This window comes from Muntiacus reevesi, chromosome 2 (genome assembly GCF_963930625.1).
Source record: "Muntiacus reevesi chromosome 2, mMunRee1.1, whole genome shotgun sequence".
Classification (NCBI taxonomy): Eukaryota; Metazoa; Chordata; class Mammalia; order Artiodactyla; family Cervidae; genus Muntiacus; species Muntiacus reevesi.
Window position 1 is genome coordinate 109,590,339 of NC_089250.1, and position 24,520 is coordinate 109,614,858.

A 24,520-nucleotide genomic window follows, 5' to 3' on the forward strand; every position below is an offset into this window, starting at 1 on the left:
AGACCATAGCCTTGGCTATACGAACCTTTGTTGGCAGTATAATGCCTCTGCTTTTCAACACTCTGTCTAGGTCTGTCATTGCTTTCCTGCCAGGAAGCAATCATCTTCTGATTTCATGGCTGCAATCACTGTCCACAGTGATTTTGGAGCCCCAGAAGAGGAAATCTGTCACTACTTCCACATTTTCCCCTTCTATTTACCATGTTGTAAGGGGGCTAGATGCCATGCATGATCTTAGTTTTTTAATATTTAGTCTTAAGCTAGCTCTTTCATTCTCCTCCTTCACTGTCATCAAGAGACTCTTTAGTTTCTCTTTGCTTTCTGCCGTTAGAGTGGTATCATCTGCATATCTGAGCTTGTTGATGTTTCTCACACCTATCTTGATTCCAGCTTGTAACTCATCCAGCTCTGGAATATCCCATGATGTGCTCAGTGCATAGGTTAAACAGACAGGGTGACAGCAGACAGCCCTGTTGTACTCCTTTCTCAATCTTGAACCTATCAATTGTTCCGTATAGGGTTCTAACTGTTGCTTCTTGACCCACATACAGGTTTCTCAGGAGACAGGTAAGATGATCCGGTATTCCTGTCTATCTCAGAGCTTTCCACAGTTTGTCATGATTCACACAGTCAAAGGCTTTATTTAGCGTAGTCAATGAAACAGAGATAGATGTTTTTCTGAAATTCCTGTGCTTTCTCTATAATCCAGTGAATGTTAACAATTTGATCTCTAGTTTCTCTTCCTTTTCTAAACCCAGCTTGAAAATCTGGAAGGTCTTGGTTCACATAATGCAGAAGCCTAACATGCAAGATTTTAAGCATGACCTTACTAGCATGGGAGATGAATGCAACTGTCCAATGTTTAGCACCTTCTTTGGTACTACCCTTCTTGGGGATTGGGATAAGAAATGTCCTGGGGCCACTGCTAGGTCTTCCAGATTTGCCTACATAATGAATGCAGAACCTTGATGGCATCATCCTTTAGGGATTTGAATAGTTCTGCTGGGATTTCATCACATCCACTGCTCTATTAACATCAGTGTTTCTTGTGTTTTTTTTTTCTTTTTTTTTACTTCAGTGTTTTTTAAGGCCCGCTTGACTTCACACTCCAGAATGTCTTACTCTGGGTGACTAACCACACCATTGTAGTAATCTAGTACATTAAGATCTTTTTTATACAGATCTTCCGTGTATAAAAATTTACTATTTGAGGTCACACAAATCGGAGGAAAAGCTATGACCAACCTAGACAGCATATTAAAAAGCAGAGATATTACTTTGCTGACAAAAGTCCATAAAATCAAAGCTATGGTTTTTCCTGTAGTCAGTGTTCATTGGAAGGTCTGATGTTGACACTGAAACTCCAATACTTTGGCCACATGATGCAAAGGGCTGACTCATTAGAAAAGACCCTGATGCTGGGAAAGATTGAGGGCAGGAGGAGAATGGACGACAGAGGATGAGGTGGTTGGATGGCATCACCAACTCAATGGATGTAAGTTTGAGCAAGCTCTGAGAGATGATGAAGGGCAGGGAAGCCTGACATGCTGCAGTCCACAGGGTTGCAAAGAGTTGGACATGATGGAGCAACTGAACAACAACATCAAAAATAGTAAATCCAGTTGTGTCATACTCTAAAATTCCTTGTGATTTCATCATTCTGTTAAGATATGTTAGAGCAGATATATGGAAGAAAGAACTACAAGGAGATAAGGAAGAGGTTCATGTTTTCAAGTTTTACAGAACTCGAAATATATGTTGTTAGGAAGACAAAATTGAAGTTTTAAGAAAAGCTTTTATACTAGATGGGAATCATCTGTTGAGGGCAAAGCAATGACTCTAAAAGCCTGGTGTGGGAAACTTTGATTTGGTGCACAATGGAACTATAGATATGGATACAAATAGAATAGAGCTTAATCTTTCTGTGAAGATTTATCTTTTATATTTGAAAAGTTTGTTTCGGTCCTGAATTGCTGTTTTTATAAGGTTTAACTTGAGGCATGAAAAAAATGTTGCTTTGATTAGGTTACCAAAACTCCCACAAAACATTCTCTTTTTTCACAGGGTTGATATAAGACAACCAAATCTCACTCTTAATTTATTCCTTATAGCACTTTTAATAAGGATCACTACTTAAAAATCATCCAGTACATGCATACAATTCCATTCCTAAGGTGGTAAAGTGAATCTTTCTGAAGTTTGCCTCCTATGTTTACTAAAAATGAACTATACTCAATCATAAGCAAAAATCCTATATTAGTAAAATGTGTCTGTAGTAAAGAGATTTGGAGACTATATGTAATTTTTTTTTAAATTTTTTTTTATTAGTCGGAGTCTGATTACTTCACAGTATTTCAGTGGGTTTTGTCATACATTGAAATGAATCAGCCATAGAGTTACACGTATTCCCCATCCCGATCCCCCCTCCCCCCTCCCTCTCCACCCGATCCCTCTGGGTCCTCCCAGTGCACCAGGCCCGAGCACTTGTCTCATGCATCCCACCTGGGCTGGTGATCTGTTTCATCATAGATAATATACATGCTGTTCTTTCGAAACATCCCACCCTCACCTTCTCCCACAGAGTTCAAAAGTCTGTTCTGTACTTCTTTGTCTCCTTTTCTGTTTTGCATATAGGGTTATCGTTACCATCTTTCTATATATGTAATTTTAATGTATATATTTATTAGAGACATTATTATTATAAGACGTTGTCATTTGGGGGGATCCTTTCAAATGTTACTGGTTATTTTTAATAGTCTTTCCCCTCAAACTGAGGGAATTTCTTTTCTCATCTTATCAGAGTTTCAGGCATAGTTCTTTTCTAAAATAAGCAAACAAAAGTGAAATAGTCAGCATGTTTGAAAGGTCAGCAGCATTGTCCAACGACAAATGGCTATTTTTTTTTCAGAAATAGCAGTCCTCAGGAATTATGATGTTAGGTTCAGGAGAAGCTTAGATTCATATATCATCCAGAATTTCTTAAGTATTTTGTGACTAAATAGCATATGAATCTTTCATTAAACATTGTCATACTTTTAAAAGCATCATGGTTTCTGATGTTGTCTGTAGCCAATGTGACTTGTCTGCTTTGCTTACCTAAATTTTTCTGTCCTATATATCCTAATTAATTTCTTAGATATATTTCCACTCTGGTATATATTTCTCTCTCCTTAGCTTTTTTAAACTTTGCACAATGATAGAGGAAGCTACCAACAAACTCCAGACCATGGACAATTTTAGCAGCCCTCTGATTTCAAACATGGATTTTTAAATTATCTAGAATTGTTGAGGATTTCCCTGGTGGTACAGTGGATAAGAATCTGCCTGCCAATGCAGGAGACACAGGTCCAATACCTGGTCCTGGAAGGTGCCACAAGCCAAGGAACAGCTAAGCCTGTTCACTGGAACTGCTGAGTCTGCGTGCTGTAACTGCTAGGCCCACGTGCCACAACTGTGAGCCTACCTGCCACAAGTACTGAAGCCTGCAAGCTCTAGGCCCACGAGCCACAACTGCTAAAGCCATGTGCCTAGAGCCTGCGCTCCACAAGAGAAGCCACCACAGTGAGATGTCTGCACACCACAACTAGAGGATAGCCCCTGCCTACTGCAACTAGAGAAAGCATGCATGCAGCAGTGAAGACCCAGCATAACCAAAAAAATAAATTAGTTTTTTCAAAAACTAGTGAAAATACATTTTTTAATCCAAAAAAGTTGAAAACTTGATTCTAAAAATCTAACCCATAGCTCAAGAATCAGATTTCAAGACAGGACGTTTATGATGTAAAACTTTGCAGCCTATTGTGATTATGAAAAACAGCATGAGGGTTTCTAGAACTAATTTGTACTTTTTTAAACTTTACCTTTAAAAAAGCTAAGTCTCTAGAAAATGGTTAGCATCGCTCTCATTTTAGTTCTTTGAAAAATTTATTATATTAACTGCATTATTTCCAGAATCAGCATAATTATGCTCTCTGTAAGCCTCTAAAATAATTCAGTAATACGCTTTTTTACAAATCTCTCATTAATTGGAAATTTGAAAACTGACTTTTGTTGATATTAAAGAATTATCATTAATTAAAAATATGATAATAGATGGTTATGTTTGAATCATTACCTTTCAGAAATGCATAATAAAGCATTTTACATGTGGCATTATATAGTATTTGAGATTTCCTTAAGAATAATATGAAAGGTAGGTAGATAAATGGAAATAAGATGCATCATAAATTTCAAATCATTGCAGCTTGATGATAGGTTCCTTGAAGATTGTTGTACTATTCTGTTTACTTCTGTATGTACTTAAAATTTTTATGTAATAACTCTATGATCAAGTCTCTCTTATTTTGAGCATGGGAAACTAAATCCTTAATATACTGTAAAATTTTAGTTTATTGTATTGGTTATGAGCATATTTTTCCTCCTTTCTATTGATAGACTGAAGACATTAAAGAAATAGCCAGAAAGGCACAGGCTCTGCCAAAAGTCAACTCAAAGAGGCAGCGAATCGTGATTTTCACCCAAGGGAGAGAGGACACCATACTGGCTACAGGTACTTGGGGAAGCTGTGGGGAAAACCCAGTATTATGGAGATTAATCATTATTTAAAAATTTTATATACTTTCTATTATAAATTACTCAAAACAGTGTACATTTTTCTTTTTAAGCTCTCCTTCATGCACTTTACTCACTGTCACCCCCATTCCAATTCCCGCCGCTGGCATCCACCAATCTGTTCTCTGTATCTGCGACTTTGAGGTTTTTGTTATTATTTTTTTAATTCTACATATAAGTGAGATCATACAGTATTTGTCTGTCTGATTTATTTTGCTTAGTGTAGAGTATTGAAGTTTTATCCCTATTATTTCAAATGGTAGCATTTCCTTTTTTGTGGCTAAATAATATTTCACCGTGTGTGCGCGCACATGTGTGAGCTGATGTCTATGTACATTATTTTTATCCATTCTGAAATCTGTCCATTCTAAGTGTCTATCAATGGACACATAGGTTTTTTCTGTGTGTTGGCTATTGTAAATAATACTGCAGCGAAAATGGGGGTGCAGATATCTCTTTGGGTTAGTGTTTTTGTTTCCTTCATGACTCAGAAGTAGAACTGCTGAATCTTACGGTAGTTCTACTTATTTTTGAAGAGCCTCCATACTGTTTTTCATAGCAGCTGCACCAATTTACATTCCCACCAACAGTACAAAAAGGTACCTTTTTATCCACATTCTTGCCAATAGGTATTTTCTATCTTTATGATAGTTTAGCCATTCTAACAGGTATGAGGTGATCCCTCATTATAGTTTTGATTTGTATTTTCCTGATGAGTAGTTATTTTTGTACCTTTTTCATGTACTTATTAGTCATCTGTTGTCTTCTTTTGAAAAAATGTATATTCAGATCCTCTGTCCCTTTTTAAATTGGATTATTTGCTCTTTTACTGTTGAGTTGTAGGAGTTCTTTATATATTGTGAATGTTAAACCCTTATCAGGTATATGACTTGCAAATATTTTCTCCTATTCTGTTGGTTGTGTTTTATTTTGTTAATAGTTGCCTTTGCTATACAGGAGTTTTTTAGTTTTAACTCCCACTTATTATTGTTATTTTAGCCTTTGCTTTTGGTGTCAAATCCAAAAATTCATCATCAAGACCAACGTCAAGGACTTACCCCCTTTGTTTCCCTCTAAGAGTTGTTTGATTTCAAGTCTTAGCTTCCAGTCTTTCATTCACCTTAAGGTGATGCTTATGTGTGTTGTAAGATGGTGGTCCAGTCTCATTCTTCTGCCTATGGCTGCGTGGTTTTCCCAACACTACTTATTGTGAAGAAACTGTCCTTTCCCTATTGTGTCCTCTTGGCTCTTCTGTCATAAATGAATGGATCACATACGTGTGTGTTACTTCTGGGCTCTCTGTTCTGTTCTGTTGACCTATATGTTTGTTTTATTCTGCAGTGCTGTACTGTTTTGACTACTCTACCTTTGTAATATATTTGAAATCAGGAAGTGTGATGCCTCTAGCCTCATTCCTTCTCTCAAGATTGATTTGGTTATTCAGGGTAGTTTGTGGTCCCCTGCAAATTTTAGGGCTGTTTGTTCTATATCTGAAAAATGTACCTTTTATTGTTTATTTTAATATATACACCTATCTTCTCCCAGTAAAAAAAAATATTTCAAGAACTTACATTTATTAAAATTCAATTAAATGAATCCACTTTGACTTGTTTGTTTTGAAATTTTGGAGATATTGTCAGTCTAGAAATGTCTTTCCTGAAAATAAATAAATAAATAAACTTTACTTACCAAGTACCATGCTTGAATAAAATAAATTTATCTGATAATGAGCAAGTAGAATTCAGAAGTGAGTTACTTTCTTATTTTTAAACTTCAAGAAGGAAACCTCACTTCTGTGTTTACTCAGCCATCTATTTTATAACCGTCATAGAATAGGAGTTTCATCTAGTAAACAAAACATTTATTCATTGAAATGAGTAATATTGTCACTATGATGCTGCCTACTGTTAAAGCCAAAATAAAAAACCTTTAAATATTCTCTGAATCATTAGGATTAAAACCAATCAGCTCATTAATAACTGTTATAAACAATAGCAATTATTACTTTTGTGTTTATTCAGTACTCTGCAGAACACTGACATTTAAGATAGCCTTAAAGATCTAACTGAGAAATAAAATTGGTACACATCAAAATGTGAATACATGCATTAAAAGTCACTTCCGTCGTGTCCAACTCTCTGCGACCCCGTGGCCTATATAGCCCACCAGGCTCCTCTGTCCATGGGTTACTTCAGGCAAGAATACTGGAGTGGGTTGCCATTTCCTTCTCCAGGGGATCTTCCCAACCCAGGGAAGAAACCCATGTCTCTTATGTCTCTTGCATTGGCGGGTGGGTTCTTTTCCACTAGCTCCACATGGAAAACTCAATGAATACAACAAAGTATAATTATATTTCTTAATTATTGGTACAGACTATATGGGAGATATAGAAGGAGATCAGTAAATCTTGAAGAAAGATGCTATAGAGAATATGTAATAGGTTTTTTGTTGAATTAAATATATAAGCCTGAAATAGGTAAAAGAAGAAACTATTGTCAAATTGTGGGAAGAAGGACCCCTACAGTTAATTTATTTCAACTTTCTTATTTTAGAATTTTCAAAATCAAGATAGAGAAGTTTACTTAAAATTATGTTTCAAAACTAATTCAGCGAGTGGTAAATAGTGAAGTGGGATGATAAATGAAATGAGATTTGTCATGAGTTAATAATTGTGGAAGCTGAGTGATGGATATATGGGGAGTGGTTATTATGTTATTACTTCCACCTCTACATATGTTTTAAAATCTCCATAATTGAAAGTGAATGAAACAGAAATAAAAGTAAAAAAATAATAATAATTTTTCAGATAAAATTCAGAGATATTAAGGACCTTTCCTAAGATACATTGATATCCTTGCTAAGTCTTGAATTTCAGGAGGAACTTAAAGAAAGGAGGGCCGTCCAGTCAAAGAAGATCATGTAAGCAAAGGCACCAGGTGGTATATAATCTTTAATTGTGGTGACAGGAAAAGCCATGTTGTAAATGTATACAAGGGAGAAAAGAGTCATGAAAAGATAGCCCTGCATTGATAATAACTACCTGGATTGCTGTCTTCCTATACCTTGTAGCCTCTTCCTGTCAGCACTGATCTCTTTGGAAAAATGAAAAACATGCAGATTTTTTTATCTTACAGGAACTGGTATACTGCCTTCAGATTCAAAACATGCAATTTGTTGCTCTTTATGGAGACATTTATTTTAAGGCTTTATATATTCCAGATCTACATATTGTACAAGTGTCTTCCTCATTGTGAATTTGCACAATTTTCCCAAAATTGAAACCTTTAAAATTAGCCTCCCCTTCCTGTGACTGAATTTCCTTGTCAACTCATTTTGTTCTTTATTAAATCTATTAAACCATGCTTAGGGATGCTTACCAGCAGGAATTTATTTGAGGAAAGACACTGGCTAATCTTTGCTGTTCCTACTCTATGAAAATGAACTTAAATTAGAGGATGCACTATATCTGCAATGCATGATAAATACAAGATGGATAGAGAATCTGTTCAGTGGTGTCAGCTACAAAAGCAAACATGATAAATGTTAATGCAGTTTTGAGCCCTGGGATAAGCTATTCAATGCAGAAGCATAGCTGAATCTCTTTGCTGTGTTGTTATTCATGGCAGCCAAATAAATGTCAATAATAAAAGAGAATTAAAGATTTTCATTTCCCAGAGGCAATCCTCTAATACGGCTTGATCTTTCATTTCATTTGTAATTCGTTCTCATGTCAGGATGCAATCATTCGCCAGGCTCTGGGTGTCATGTTAAGTCATTTAATAATGATTAAGAACATAAAAATGCTTGGCCTGTGGGGCAATTCACAGAAGAGATGCCAATTTGTTATTGTTTTTCCTCCTTCCCTCTTGAATATGGATCAGCTTTTTCCCACCTCCTAGCATTAAACTAATGGAAGATGGGGGAAAAAAGTATCCCTTAATTTACTATAAGTGACATTCCAGAATGGCACAAAGCAGTGCTAACACACTTATTAAAACACTAATTAGGAATCATTGTTCCTTAAACCTTGTGCTGTAGAGTACTTTTAAATGATCATTGCTAAGTTTGTGGCATTTAGCAATAATATAACAAAATTAGTTTCCTTGGTATTTAATTCTGGAGACCTTTCTCCTTCTGAGATAGAATCTAGATAAACTGTTTTCTCTTGTATTATAAATATAACTTTTTAAATTCCTCTTTCATAAATTACTTGTGAATCTAAAGACTTTTACCCTTACTCCTTTTTTTTTTTTTGGTCACTTCTGTTTCATTTGGGAATCCATCCTCTATCCTTCCAGCCCAGAGGTTTTGTCACATACTAATCATTGGTTCATTGCTTGCAGGCTAATTGAGTTCTGCGCTTTTAGGGGAGTGAGGGGATTGGAGAGGGACTGGAAAGTAATGAGTAAGAGACTAGGGATGAAGGCAAAAAGAAAAGAAAAGTTGATTCTATCCATTTTGATCCTTTTAATAAATGTTGAATGAACCTGTTGGTAACATGGGAGTCAGGTTAGGGAAATCATTTCTGTGTCTATAAACTTTAGAAAAACTAAGACTGAAGATTACCTACCGTAAAACAGCTGCTAATCAGGTCTTCAAATATTAACATCTTACTAAAATAAGGATTGTAATGGAAAAAAAGATTTTCTACATACACATGTATAAATATATACATATATGCACATATATACATATTTATATCTTTGTAGCAAGTTTGTTTTTCCAAGTTTCTGTACTAAATATATCACTGAAAATTGGAAGAAGCAATAGGACTTTTGTTCTGAATTGAAAATAACACATTTTACACAGTAGCTGTTATGAGACAATGAAATAGGTACACTGAATAATAAACTGTAGACTTTTGTGAATACTTCCAGAGTGCTTTCTTATCTGTTTGAATTGTAATTGTGCCCTAAAAGAAAAAAACAGACTTGGTCAGAGTTTCTTAATTGGAAAACTGGTGCTGTTATATTAGAATCACCTAATGGGCTTTTGGTAAATATTGCCCTCCCTTCATAAAAACACCTTCCCCTCAACCTGATACATCCCTGTGAGGAGTTAGAATATATATCCTCAAGATGATGTGTAAGAATGGAGGTGATAGAGTCTGGGGGAAGAGAAGTGCAAGGTTGTGAATTTGTTGAAAAAACTCCCTAAGTTGATAATGTGTCTGCACTTAGTCACTCAGTCAAGTCCGACTCTTTGCGACCCCATGGGCTGTAGCCTGCCAGGCTCCTCTGATCGTGGAATTCTCCAGACAAGAGTACTGAAATAGCCATTCCTTTCTCCATGGAACCTTCCCAACCCAGGAATCTTACCCAGATCTCCAGCATTGCAGACAGATTCTTTACTGTTTTAGCCACCAGGGAAGCCCCTTAGGTGATATAGCAATGCTACTATCCTCTTCTCTCACTTTGAGAGACACTGGATTAGGTGATTTGATAATGTTGCTTCAAGTTCTATGATCCTGTGGGATAATGGAAACAAAATCTTCTAGCAGCTAAGCATCTAATGCTTTAGTAAGTCAGGCCTTGTTGAGTCCTTCTCTTTCTCCATAAATCACAAAGTAACAAGGACTCATCCACAATGAAAAGCAATCTATATACATGCTACTTTAAATAGTCTCCTGCCTCTAGGAAGTTTGTAATTTAAGATGGTCACATCATAGTTGTCTTTTGTCATTTTCTTATGAGTAAATGGGGTTATTGACGTTTTTTGTCTTCATGTTCTTGAGTCCTTAAACTTGTCACCCCATTTACTAGTTAAGTTTTCATGTTCTTTGAAAACAGTCAGGGCTGTCTATTACTCTCTAAGAAAAGCTCAGTGTGATTTGCAATTCGGGTAGGCATAAAGCACAGAAGGTGTGCAAAAGAAAATGCAAACTCTAAAGGAAAAACAATCTCAGCAGCTGAAAGAATAATGTCAGCACATCATCACAACTCCTACTGCTACAAAATATTATTATAAATCACTTTGAAAATGTTCTCCACTACAGCCAAGCCAATTTTAAATCTTGTTCTTATTGGCATAGGTACTGGTAATGATGTGAATGGAACAAATTAAACAGCGTTCTTTCAGAACATCTATGCGTGGCTTTCTTAGGGAAAACCTCTCACCAGATGAGGTTTTATACAATATGAATTTTTCTTAACTTTTAATGTAAAAAGGTAGCTTCTTAACTCATGTTCCATTTTAAATGTTTTGTAACCACAAAAGACAAAGTCCTTTAATTAATCCAGAAGTTGAAAATAATCTAGAATGACATATGTGGAACTGTCCTGTTCCTGACAAAGTATTATCTTTGGGGCATGGTTTGTATGGTTTAGTGATCTCAGGCTTGTCAAGAAATGAGACTTCTTTCAACACCCACCTTTCTATCAAAGCTAGAAAGCAAAATGGAAGACAGCCTACCCTAGGCAAAGGTTAGCCTTATCATAGAATTTATTTTTGGAAGGACCTTTATTCAGATTTATTAAGGTATAGATTACATATGGTAGAATGCACATATATTTTACCAATTAACGTGGAACAGCCACTGTAATCAAAATATAAAATATCTTGTATGGTTTGTTTTGAAATATAGTATGGATACACAACTGGTTCAGATTTTCATTATGTTGGCACATCATACCTATGATTTTCATACCTATGCCAGTGACCATCAGATCAAGTAAAAGAACCCTTCTAGCACTTTAGAACCCACACCTTGTGCTCCCCTCCTAATCATTACCTCCACCAAATTTACCCATTATTTTCGCTTCTACTGCTAACAATTTGTTTTGCTTCTTTTTAAAATAGAATCACCCAATATATAGGCTTTTTATCCTGCTCTGTCCCCATACTTTTTAAAGTACTACCTTCCTTTTTGACAACATGAGATGTTCAACTACTTCTTCATATAACCCCAGCTCCTTTCACTAGCAAATATTTTTGAAACCCAAATCTGTGTACCAGATATGCTCATTGCTACTTAAGAATCATTGCTTCTAGACCCTCTTACAAATAGATTGGCAGTATATGTATATAAAACAAAACCATGACTCCACACCTGTTTATATTTATTTCTCTATCCATGTATATATTTAAATTCCATGAGTTCAGACTGATACCTTTGATTCCAGTCCAACAATAAAGTCCTTTCTGACCTTCTTCCTTTGCTTATTTATAACTTCTTACTCTGATATTGAAAGTTCTGGTTTCATTATATAAGCTATACTTACTATTTGTTTCTTCCTAAAGTAGTTTTTGGGCTTCCCTGGTGGTGCAGTGGTAAGAAGTCTGCCTGCCAGTACAGGAGATACATATTCAATCCTTGGGTCGGGAAGAGCCTCTGGGGATGGAAATGACAACCCACTCTAGTATACTTGCCTGGGAAATCCTATAGAGAGAGGACCCTAGCAGGCTACAGTCCATGGGGTCGCAAAACAGTTGGACACAGCTTAGCAACTCAACAACAAAGTAGTTTTTAATTGCTTTCCCAAACCCTTGTGTGAAACACATTTCCTTGAAATACAGTGTTAGTTTACAGTTATTATTGTCTTTGACCCTACAGTACCTAGTCAGTTCAGTTCAGTCGTATCCAACTCTTTGTGACCCCATGGACTGTAGCACGCCAGGCTTTCCTATCCATCTCCAACTCCCGGAGTTTATTCAAACCATGTCAATTGAGTCAGTGGTGCCATCCAACCGTCTCATCCTCTGTCATCCCTTCTCCTGCCCTCAATCTTTCCCAGAATCATGGTCTTTTCCAGGGAGTCAGCTTTTTGCTTCAGGTGACCAAAATTTAGGAGTTTCAGCTTCAGCATCAGTCCTTCCATTGAATATTCAGGACTGATTTCCTTCAGGATTGACTGGTTTGATCTCCCTGCAGTCAAGATGCTGTTATCCAAAAGTAACTTTAAGTTAGTTCTTTTCATTCTATCCACTTCAGTATGGTTACATTATTCATTTGTAATACAGTTATATTTGTTAGAGCTTGTATTCTACTTTGGTTTCCTTTCATATCGGGGGTTTTTTTAAATTTATTTTTTAATTGAAGGGTAATTGTTTTTTAAATAAGTAAAAAATTTAATCTTTATGTCTCACACTCTCTGTGTTTTGACAAATGCATATGTTTATGTAACCACTACCATAGTTACAATTCAGAATTTTCCAAACTGATGGTACCAATTTATATAGAATGACTTTTTCCCCCACATTTCCACCGGCATTTGATACTATCCATCTTTTTAGTTTTGTCATTCTGGTGAGTATATGCTAGTAGCTCATTGTGCTTTTAATTGAAATTTTCCTGTTGTAATGAGGTGGGGCACATTTTCATCTGCTTATTAGCGTTTGAATATCTAGTTTTGTAAAGTTCTTGTTGAAGTTTTTGTGCTTATTTGATTGTCTTACTGATTATAATTCTTACAGTCAGCATGTAAAGTCTTTGGTTAGAAGAGCCTTTAATTTTATTTATTTACTGTAAAATTCTATTTTGAATCTTATTTCCTGTAGCACACACAATATATGTAAATATCAAATCATTTTGTTGTGCACCTGAAACTAATGTAATATTTTGTTTTGTTTTTAATTTTTAATGGATTATAGCTGTTGAACATTGTCATGTTAGTTTCTGCTGTACAGTAAAGTGAATCAGTTATACATACACATATATCACTCTTTTTAAGATTCTTTTACCGTAAAGGCCATTAAAGAGTATTGAATAGAGTTCAATTACAGTAGGTCTTTATTAGTTATCTATTTTATATATATGTAGTGTGTTATACGGAGAAGGCAATGGCACCCCACTCCAGTACTCTTGCCTGGAAAATCCCATGGATGGAGGAGCCTGGTAGGCTGCAGTCCATGAGGTCACTAAGAGTCAGACACGACTGAGTGACTTCCCTTTCACTTTTCACTTTCATGCATTGGAGAAGGAAATGGCAACCCACTCCAGTGTTCTAGCCTGGAGAATCCCAAGGATGGAGGAGCCTGGGGGACTTCTTTCTATGGGGTCGCACAGAGTCGGACACGACTGAAGCGACTTAGCAGCAGAAGCAGCGGTGTGTTATATTAATCACAATTTCCTAATTTATCTTCCCTGCCCTTTCCCCTGGTAACCATAAGTTTTGTTTCCTACATGTGTAACTGTATTTCTGTTTTGTAAATAAGTTCATTTGTACACTTTTTTCTAGATCCTACATGTAAGCAATATCATATGATATTTGTCCTTCCTCTGACTTAACTTCTTTCAGTATAACGATCTCTAGGTCCATCTGTGTTGCTGCGAATGGCATTATTTCATTCTTTTTTTGTGACTACTCTGAGTAATATTCTGTATACCAGATCTTCTTTATCCATTCTTCTGTGGATGAACATTTAGGTTGCTTCCATGTCCTGGCTGTTGTAAATAGTGCTGCAGTGAACCTTAGGATGCAAGTATCTTAGAAAAGCCTTTAATTTTAATATAGTCAAATTTATAGTGTTTTCCTCTGTGGTAAATAAATTTTCATGTTCTTTTTTGTTTGTTTTTTATTTTATTTATTTATTTATTTTATTAGTTGGAGGCTAATTACTTCACAACATTTCAGTGGGTTTTGTCATACATTGACATGAATCAGCCATAGAGTTACACGTATTCCCCATCCCGATCCCCTCTCCCACCTCCCTCTCCATCCCATCCCTCTGGGTCCTCCCAGTGCACCAGGCCCGAGCACTTGTCTCATGCATCCCACCTGGGCTGGTGATCTGTTTCACTATAGATAATATACATGCTGTTCTTTTGAAACATCCCACCCTCACCTTCTCCCACAGAGTTCAAAAGTCTGTTCTGTACTTCTATGTCTCTTTTTCTGTTTTGCATATAGGGTTATCATTACCATCTTTTGAGGAAAATCTTTACATATGCCAAGCTCATGCCTTCATATTTTCCTATTCTTTTTTCCTAAAGTTTTAATTTAAAAAAATTTTTCATGTAGATCCACAGTCCATTTAGAATTAGAGCTAGTTTTTATATATGGTGTGATCTAGAAGGCATGATTCATTCATTTTACCCATATGATTAACCAATTGACCCATCATCCTCTTCCTAACTGCACTAAATTGATACCTTTGTCATATTTCAGATGATCTTATATCTGTGATTCTTTTTCTCGACTATTCTATTCCATTGTCTCTTTATTCTTATACTGGTTTACATTGTCAGTTAACTTCATTTATATAATCACCTTTATTATCTGATTATTATCAGCTTTCTAACTTTGTTCTTCAGGACTCTCCTGGTTCTTCTTGGTCCTTTGCATTTCCACATAAATTCCAGAATCTGTTTATTATTGCCCCCTCTAAAGTTTTTTTTTTTTTTTTTTTGGCCAAATTCTTAATAGAATTTTTTTGAGATTTTATTGAATCTGCATTTCAGTTAGAATTAATACCTTTATAATATTGTGCTTTCTAATCCATAGAGTATTTCCCTCTGATATTTTAAGTGGTCTTTAATTTTTCTCAAAATGTTTGTTATTTTCAGTGTAATAGTCTTGTAATATCTATCTTTGTAAGATTCCAAGTTTTTTGTCTTTTAGTGCTATCCCTCTTTAAATGACATCCTTTTAGATTTCAGTTTCTATTTGTTTTTTATTGATGTATAGATTTTTTTTATTGTGACCTTGTTTTTATTCATTTTAGTAATGCATCTTGGTTCTGTAGGATTTTCTGTATCTATAATGATATCTTCTGTGAATATTTACAGATTTACAATTTTGCTTCTTTCCCAAATATTTACTTTTTTGTTTTTTTTTTGGCTGTATGGGCTTTCTCTAGTTGTAGCAAGCGGGAGCTACTCTCTAGTTGTGGTGTGCAGGCTTCTCGGTGCGGTGGCTTCCCTTGTTACGGAGCGCAGGCGCTAGGACACAGGTTCAGTACTTGTGGCGTACAGGCTGAGTTGTTCCGCAGCACGTGGGATCTTCCCCAATCAGTGATTGAACCACTGTCTGCTGCACTGGCAGGTGAATTCTCTATCACTGAGCTACCAGGGAAGTCCCACAGATGTTTGCATTCTTTCAAACTTTTTCTCAACTGTATTATCTAGCACAGTACAGCATATCAAATATGAGTACAGTTGAAATGGTTATTTTGAGCATCTTTGTCTCGTTTCCAACAGGTGAAAAACCTTCAGTACTTCATAAAAAATGATGTTTGCTATAGTCTCTTTGTCGATATTCTTTATCAGATTAAGGACGTTTCCTTCCAGTCATAGTTTACTAAGAATTTTATTGTTGTTGTTAAGATTATTTTTTACTCATGAAGGAATGTTGTGTTTTATCCAATAACTGTCCTGATCTATTAAGACTGCTATATGATTTCTTTCCTTCTTTTCCTTTTAATGTGTGAATTATAGCTTGATTTTGGAGTGGTAAAACCACCTTCGCATTCTTGAGATAATCACAATACAATTGTGATATTCTTGTATTAGATCATTGGATTTGATTTAATTATGTTTTGTTTCTGATTTTTCCAGTGTTGCTTAGAGAGAGTTTCCCTTATAATTTTCCTTTCTTGTAACATTTTGTTAGTTTGAGTAGGAACATTATGATGATCTTATAAAGTGAATTAGATAAGTGCCTTTTTCTGTTCTAGAGTTTTATTACACTGATGTTAGTTCTATGTAAATATTGTAAAGAATTCACGCTTCAGAATGTCCTGGCCTAGGGAATACTTTGTTGGATGACTTTTCATTGCAGATTCAGCTTCTTTCATTGAATCAGAATGTGTATCTTCCATTTCTTTCTATGCTAGTTTTGATAAATTATGCTTTTTCTAGGAATTTTTTTCATCTAAATATTAAAATCTATCAGCATAAAATTATTCATACTATTCTCTCTCCTTTCTGCTTACTATAGCATTTATGATGTTCTTTTTAAAATTCCTGACCTTGGAATTAAATTTCTGCTCTTTTCCTTGATCACTTCCTAGAAGTTTAATTTAGTTAGGATTTTCCAAGAAGTAGATGCCAAGATGAGTTAGAGGGACTTGCCTGGTTATCCAGTGGTTAAGAGTCCACCTACCAATGCAGAAGAAACAGATTAGATTCCTGGCCCAGGAAGATCCCACATGCCTCAGAGCAACTAAGCCCATGTGTCACAACTACTGAGCCTGTGCTCTAGAGACCATGGACCACAGCTACTGAGCCGGCATGCTACAGCTACTGATGCCTGTGTGCCCTGGAGCCTGTGCTCATCAACAAGAGAAGACACTGTAAACAGAAGCCTGCACACCACTACTAGAGCTAAGCCCCCATTCACCTCAACTAGAGGAAGCTGGTGGGCAACAACAAAGACCCAGCCAGCCACAGATAATTGTTTACATTTTTGAAAAGATGAAGTGAAACGTCAAAAGATTTATTGACGGAAACACCTGTGAAGGATAATAAGATGGCAGTCAGAGGGGGCAAAGAGACCTGTCCAATTGTGATGCAGGTCTGTTCCCTGTGTTAGAGAGAAGGAAAGAAGGAAAGTAGGAAGAGGCTTAGGTTGTAATACAGTTAAGTTTTGACATCAGTGAGGATTCCTCAAGCCATAGTTGCTCATCAAGCCAGGCCATTGAACAGAGTCCCACCTCTCTCAAGAACAGGATTCCAGGGCTTCCCTGGTGACTCAGTGGTAAAGAATCTACCTGCCAGTGCAGGAGACTCAGGTTCAACCCCTGGTCCAGGAAGATCCCACATGCCTTGGAGCAACTAAGCCCATGGGCCACAGCTGTTGAGCCTGTGCTCTAGAGCCCGGAAGCCACAGCTACTGAGCCCACATGCCACAACCCAAAGCCTGTGTGCTTAAGGTCCCATGCTCATTAACAAGAGACGCCACAGCAGTGAGAAGCCTGCACGCCTCAACTAGAGAAAAGCCCACACAACAACAAAGACCCAGCACAGTCAAAAAATAAATAAATAAATGAAGCAACAGCAAAAAAACAAAAATCAAAATAACTCCACCGTCTTCCTGCTGTGCTCAGTCCCATGCTGTTGGGAAGCATGGACCCAGCATGAAAGCAGTGATGGATTCAGAACATAGCTAGTTGCATCAGTCAGTTATGGCACATGGCAGAGCTGAGAGGCGCATTTTGATGGCCTCCACAGGGTTGATCAATTATTATTAGTCTTATAGAGAATCAAGTGCCTTCATTGATTTTTCTCAATTATCTAGTTTAATTTTCATCTTTGAAATTTATTTTTATTTATTTATTTTTCATCTTTGAATAAATCCTTAAGTTACTTAGAAAGTTTTGCTTAATTTCCGAGTATGTGGAGATTTTCTAATTATCATTTTGTTTCTGACTTTGTTTAATTTTATTGTGATCAGATATGTTGGATGATTTTAGTTCTTCAAAATTGTTGTAATTTTGTTTTTACTGCATGCCATATGGTTAATTTTATACATATTCTTTGGACATTTAAAAAAATGCAAATGCTGATATTCTTATATATGGTCTTTATATATACAGTTAGGTCAAGTTTATCAAGTTTGTAGTTCAGACCATTTATATTCTTGTTTATTTTTGTCTGCTTGTTTTATCAGTTATGAAGAGAGGTTTATTAAACAGCCCTACCCTGATTTGAATTTGTGTATTTCTCCTTTTGGTGCTATCAAATTTTGATTTATGTATTTTGAAGGTATCCTATTACACGCACATAAGTTATTTTGCTTAATATTTATTTATTTATTTTTGGCTGTGCTGGGTCTTATTTGCTATACACGAACTTTCTCTAGTTGCGGTGAACGAGAGCTAGTCTTCATTGTGGTACACAGACTTCTCACTGTGGGGGCTTCTCTGGCAGAGCTTGGGCTCTAGGCATGCAGACTTCTCTAGCTGCTGCATGTGGGCTCAGTTGCTCTGAGGCTTGTGGGGTCTTCCCAGAGCAGGGATCAAACCCATGTCCCCTGCACTGGCAGGTAGATTCTGGACTTGTAGACCACCAGGGAAGTCCTGTATATAAGTTTAGAATTCTTTTATCTTCATGATAAATTGAACATTTTATCATTTTGAGATGTCCCTTTTTACTTCTAATAATGCCTCTTGCCTCAATGTCTGTGGTATCTGTTATTAATGTAAATATGCCAGCTTTCTGTGGGTTATTATTTGCACTGGTGCATGTGTGTTTCTATTCCTTTACTTTCTACCTTTCTTTGGTCTTAATTTAAGATTTTTTTTTTTGCAGTCAACATATAGTTTTTGTTGTTTTTCAATTCTGACAATCTCTATCTTTTGGAATCTTCATATTAAATATAAATAACTCATATGATTGGATTCATGTTCTATTTTCTCATATTTGTTTTCTTTTTTCTGTCCTTTCCTGCATCTTTTGTATTAATCAGATGTTTTTAATTCTCATTTCTATCTCTATATGTTTGCCAGTGGTATATCTTTTAATGTGTACCCTAAAGATTACAGAATCTATCCTTGACCTATTAAAGTCAAATATAAATGATAACTTCTGCCACTTCTCATACAATAGTAGGATCTTGTGTGTGTGTGTGTTAGTTGCTCAGTCGTGTCCGATCTTAGAAGTTTTAAATCCATCTAAACCTTTCAATCTTTTGTATTGTTGTCATTCATTTCAATTCTACATATATCTTTACATATATCTTAATGCCTTGTAGTGACAAAAGACTGTTATCTTCTGCAGTTGAGTATACTCCTTCCATTGTTTTTCTTTCCCTTTTGCATTTCCGTGTTTTCATCTAAGTATTTACAAATTATTGCATAATTTTTCTTCTGCCTAAACAGCTCCCCTTTTAGTGTTTCAGTCAGTGTGTGAATTCTTTTGGGTTTTGCTTGAAAATGTTTCTATTTTGCCTTTCAATAAATATGGAACTCTATATACTGGGTTATATTACTTGAGCTCTTTAATAATCACCTTCCATTATCTTTTGGATTCTTTTATCTTTGTTGAGAAGCCAGGCATTAGTCTTATTCTTGGTTCTTTGGACATGATAGTTTCATTTTCTCTTACTGCCTTTTGCGATTTCTCTTTGAGCTTAACTTTGGTTTGTTTGTCTTTTGACTTTTTATCTTGTATGGAGTATAGGTAATTAACGATACTGTGATAGTTTCAGGGGTACAGCAAAGGGACTCTGATACGTATTACATGTGTCCATTCTTCTCCAAACTATACTCCCACCCAGGTAGCCACACAGCATTGAGCTGAGTTCTCTGTGCTATATAGGAGGACTTTGTTGGTTATCCATTTTAAATCTAACATTGTTAACATGTCAATCCTCAACTCCCTGACTATCTCTTACTCCGATACTTCCTCCCCTGACAAGCATAAGTTTGTTCTCTATCTTTGACTTTAATTTTGTGTTTGGTTTTGCATTTATCCTGTTGGGATTTTTAGTGCTTCTTTCATCTTTGACTCTGCATCATCTTCTTAATGTTGTTTAACAATTTGGGAAAATTCTCAGTAATTATCTCTTTAGATACTGCATTCCTGTCTTTCCAATTAGAGACCAATCACACATATCTTGGACCTTTTTCATTGTGTTCCATATGTCTTTTTTACCTTTTTTGTATCTTTTATCCTTTTTCTTCCCTCAGGCTTCAGCTTGTGTGTTTTGCAGTGACCTAGCATTAGTTCACTAATCCTTTCTCTTTTGTCTTCTCCTATCTGCATTTCAACACATCTGTTGATTTCATTATTTCAGTAATCACATTCTTCTTTTTCTAAATTATTTGGTTCTTTTTTATTGATCTCAGTTTTATAATGTAATCCTCTAACTTGTCATTAATTTTTCAAACATCTTAATTATAGTAATAGTAAACTGCATGTCCAAAAGCTATATCTCAGTTATCCGTAGATCTGTTTCTTTTATCCCTAATAAATTATAGCATTTCTGCTGGTGATACTGTCTTTTTGTAGAAAGCAGCTAGAGTAAAGCTAGATCAGAAGGTGAACCAGCACAAGGTTTTGTTGCAGTTTTTATAAGGCTCAGTCTATTTCTGTTTCCCCCCCACCCCCTCACTCCTGAAATTCTGCAGGTCTCCTGAAATCCTGGGGTATTTGCCAGGATCCCTACTCACTGGTAGGTTCTCTTTGGCACCATATAGCTACCAAAAACATTACTCTGCCTTTTAGAGATCTTCTGCTTAATCTGTTGACCTTTTGTCCTGCTCCCTTACAAATTTGGCAGATACCACAAAGGAGAAAACCCCTGAGACCAGTCTTACTCCACTACCCCCTTCATGATCATGGCACTTCAATTCAGATTGCCTTCACTCCAGGTGTTTCTCACCAGGCCTGGAGAGTGCCAGAAACTCCATTGGCTTTGTTGCCTCTTGTGCACTTAGTCGCTCAGTTGTGTCCGACTCTTTGCAACCCTGTGGACTGTAGTCTGCCGGGCTTCTCTGTCCATGGGGATTCTCTAGGCAAGAATACTGGATTAGATAGCCATTTCCATAAACTGTGGGAAATTCTTCAAGAGATGGGAATACCAGACCACCTGATGTGCCTCCTTAGAAACATGTGTGCAGGTCAGGAAGCAACAGTTAGAACTGGACATGGAACAATGGACTGGTTCCAAATTGGGAAAGGAGGACAACAAGGCTGTATATTGTCACCTTGCTTATTTAACTTATATGCAAAGTACATCTTGCGAAATGCTGAATTGGATGAAGCACAAGCTGGAATCAAGATTGCCAGGAGAAATAAAAATAACCTCAGATGTGCAGATGACACCACCCTTATGGCAGAAAGTGAAGAGGAACTAAAGAGCATTTTGATGAAAGAGGAGGATGAAAAAGCTGGCCTAAAGCTCAGCATTCAGAAAACTAAGATCATGGCATCTGGTCCCATCACTTCATGGCAAATAGATGGGGAAACAATGGAAACAGTGACAGACTTTATTTTGGGGGGCTCCAAAATCACTGCAGATGGTGATTGCAGCCATGAAATCAAAAGACACTTGCTCCTTGGAAGAAAAGCTATGACAAACCTAGACAGCATATTAAAAAAGCAGAGACATTACTTTGCCAACAAAGGTCCGTCTAGTCAAAGCTTTGATTTTTCTAGTAGTCATGTTTGGATGTGAGAGTTGGACCATAAAAAAAGCTGAGCAGTGAAGAATTGATGCTTTTGAACTGTGGTATTGGGAAAAGATTCTTGAGAGACCCTTGGACTGCAAGGATATCCAACCAGTCAATCCTAAAGGAAATCAGTCCTAAATATTCATTGGATGGACCCATGCTGAAGTTGAAGCCCCAACACTTTGGCCACCTGATGCAAAGAACTGACCCTTGGGAAGACACCCTGATGCTGGGAAAGATTGAAGGCGGGAGGAGAAGGGGATGACAGAGGATGAGATGGTCGTATGGCATCACTGACTCGATGGACATGAATTTGAGCAAGCTCCAGGAGTTGGTGATGGACAGGGAAGCCTGGTGTGCTACAGTCCATGGGGTTGTAAAGAGTCGTACATGACTGAGCAACTGAACTTAACTCCTTCTTCAGGGGATCTTGCCAACCCAGGAATCAAATGGGTCTCCTGCATTGCAGGCAGATTCTTTACCAGCGGGGCTAAGGGGAAGCCCTCTTAGCATAAGCCAATTCCCCAGATTCTGAGACATTCACCAGAACCAAGAATTACCAGGCCCTGAAGGAGAAAGTCAACTTTTAGCACATTAGCATAGCTCTTAAAGGTTCTCTTTTCTCAGAGGTCTTGTCCCATCAAATCTTGGCTACTTTGGCAGCTCTCATACCTTCATTTATTTTAAAAAAAAAATTTTTTTTCAACTGTTCTGGCTGTTTATGGTGTATGAGTTGGTTTGTTACAAGCAATAGCAATAGAACCTAACATCCTTAGTGAATATCTTTTATTATAAATTTGAAAAGTATATGATCCTGGAAAGTTAAGTGGGCTGATCTATTTGTTATGTAAGGTTGTTAGCTGATTTAGTAATACTGCACCCATAATCCATTTTGAAAACTGCTAGATTAGGTAATTTCCCCATGACCCCAAAGTTAGAGGCAGAAACAGCTGGATTAGAACCTAACCTTTTGGTTCTTAATCTAGTATAATCTATTGTGCACTATGCTGCCTTATGTATTTATTGCAGCAGTGGTTCTCAGCTTGGAGCAGTTGTTCTCTTTCCTGTTGGTTGTCACAATGGAATAGGTAGAGGAAGGTTGGGGAATTCTACTAGTATCTAATGGATAGAGGCCAGAGATGCCACTAGACATTCTTTAATTCACAGGATAGCAACTCACAGCAAAGAATTATCTGACCCAAAATATAGATGGCACCAGGGTTGGAAAACCCCTGGCTCACAGTGTACCTCAGAATGTTTATTTAAATGATCACTATCTCCTTCCCGGTTACACACTTAACCGTAAGATCAATAACAGTAAATCTTCAGGTAGGAATACACCCAGGGGCCCCTTAATCTAAGAAAGCGTCTATGTATGAACTAGTCCATACTGGGTTAACTGTGTTTTTTAGAGTTTCTCCCAAATACCCTCCAATACTCTTTAGTTAGAATCTGTTAGAGCTAGAAAACATTCTGATGAAAAAGAGTGTGTACCTAGTAAATGCATTTCATGTATGTGAATGGGTATCTAGATGCTAGATATGTTTAGCTACACTGACAGATAAGTAGATAGTGAGCTCACTCTATCATGTACGACTCTTTATAACCCTGTGGACTGTACCCTACCAGGCTCCTCTGTCCTTGGAATTTTTCAGACAGGAATACTGGAGTGGGTTGTCATTTCTGACCCAGGGATTGAACCCATGTCTTCTGTATCTCCCACATTGGCAGGTGGATTCTCTACCTTAGAGTCACTTGGGAAACCCTAGATGGATAGACGTTAGCTTAAATAGTTCTTAGAGAATGTATCTGTTGTGTTTTAAAACTATATAATCAATTTCTATAATTTAAAGCTCTTGAAAGTATACAAATAGATACTTACCTAAGAAGTATATTACCGAATATTTTTCAGAGTAATTATTGATTATACCCAGTAAGTGATTTTCCTGCAATTCAATTAGACACCAAAATTCATTTTTCAGAACATTACAACTTGGCAGCAAAATTTTATTTTGGCTTAAACACCGCATGCAAGTTTTTGGCTCAGATAAAAACCTTTGGAAGGGTAGCAGATAAGTATAATTCAGATAATTGAACAGCTAAATTTTTCCTCAGTTAAAAGGAATAAAGTGTTTTTACATTTAATATGAAAAGCTATTTAAATGAGGACTTAACTGTTGCCTTGTTCCTATTATTAGGATCAGACAGTTTATCCCAATTAAGCGTCTTAAGAAGCTCACATCATTTTTGAATCATTGATTTTTAAAGTAGCCCTATAGAAGCGAGTATTCCTGAGGACTTTCCCCCTTTGTTTAATCTTGGTCCATAAAGTTTATTTAGCTTTTCCCTATTTCTAGTAAACTATTTTAAGTTCCTATATTTAGAGCTTTTCTTGTCCCAAGAAAGTGGCCTATTTTTTTGTCTCATTATTTTCCACTTAATATCAGCAATCCCCAACCTTTTTGGCACCAGGAACTAGTTTCGTGGAAGACAGTTTTTCCATGGACTAGGGGTGGGGGGTGGTTTAGGGATGATTGAAGCACATTACTTGTTTGTTTTGTTTGTTTTTTTTTTTAATTTTCTACAACCTTAATTATTAATGTTCTTTTGACATTAATTTTAATTTCCATATATTAAAATTTCGATGAACCCTTTTTTAAAATTTATTTTTAATTGACAGATAGTTGCTTTACAATGTTGTGTTAGTTTCAAGCACTATACATTTATTGTATACTTTATTTCTATTGTTATCACTTTAGCTCTACCTCAGAACATCAGGCATTAGATTCCAGAGGTAGGGACTCCTAGTTTATAGGATTTGCTCATTGTAATAAATTTTGACCATACTCTGATTTCC

At 36.5% G+C, this 24,520-nt stretch overlaps 2 protein-coding genes across 5 annotated transcripts in view; both read left to right on the plus strand.

Moving 5' to 3' along the window:
• The window catches only part of ADK (adenosine kinase), a 536,060-nt gene that overhangs the window by 439,752 nt on the left and 71,788 nt on the right, over nucleotides 1-24,520 (plus strand). For all 4 annotated transcript variants that reach the window (XM_065922664.1, XM_065922661.1, XM_065922663.1 and 1 more), the window contains one exon: nucleotides 4,435-4,549. In XM_065922664.1, the coding sequence (XP_065778736.1) occupies nucleotides 4,435-4,549 (115 nt within the window). The remainder of the gene's footprint in view (nucleotides 1-4,434; nucleotides 4,550-24,520) is intronic.
• Nucleotides 11,196-24,520, plus strand: part of LOC136159021 (uncharacterized) — a 38,776-nt gene continuing 25,451 nt past the window's right edge. Inside the window, exons 1-2 of the mRNA XM_065920839.1 lie at nucleotides 11,196-11,281; nucleotides 15,409-15,593. Of these exons, the coding sequence (XP_065776911.1) occupies nucleotides 11,196-11,281; nucleotides 15,409-15,593 (271 nt within the window). The remainder of the gene's footprint in view (nucleotides 11,282-15,408; nucleotides 15,594-24,520) is intronic.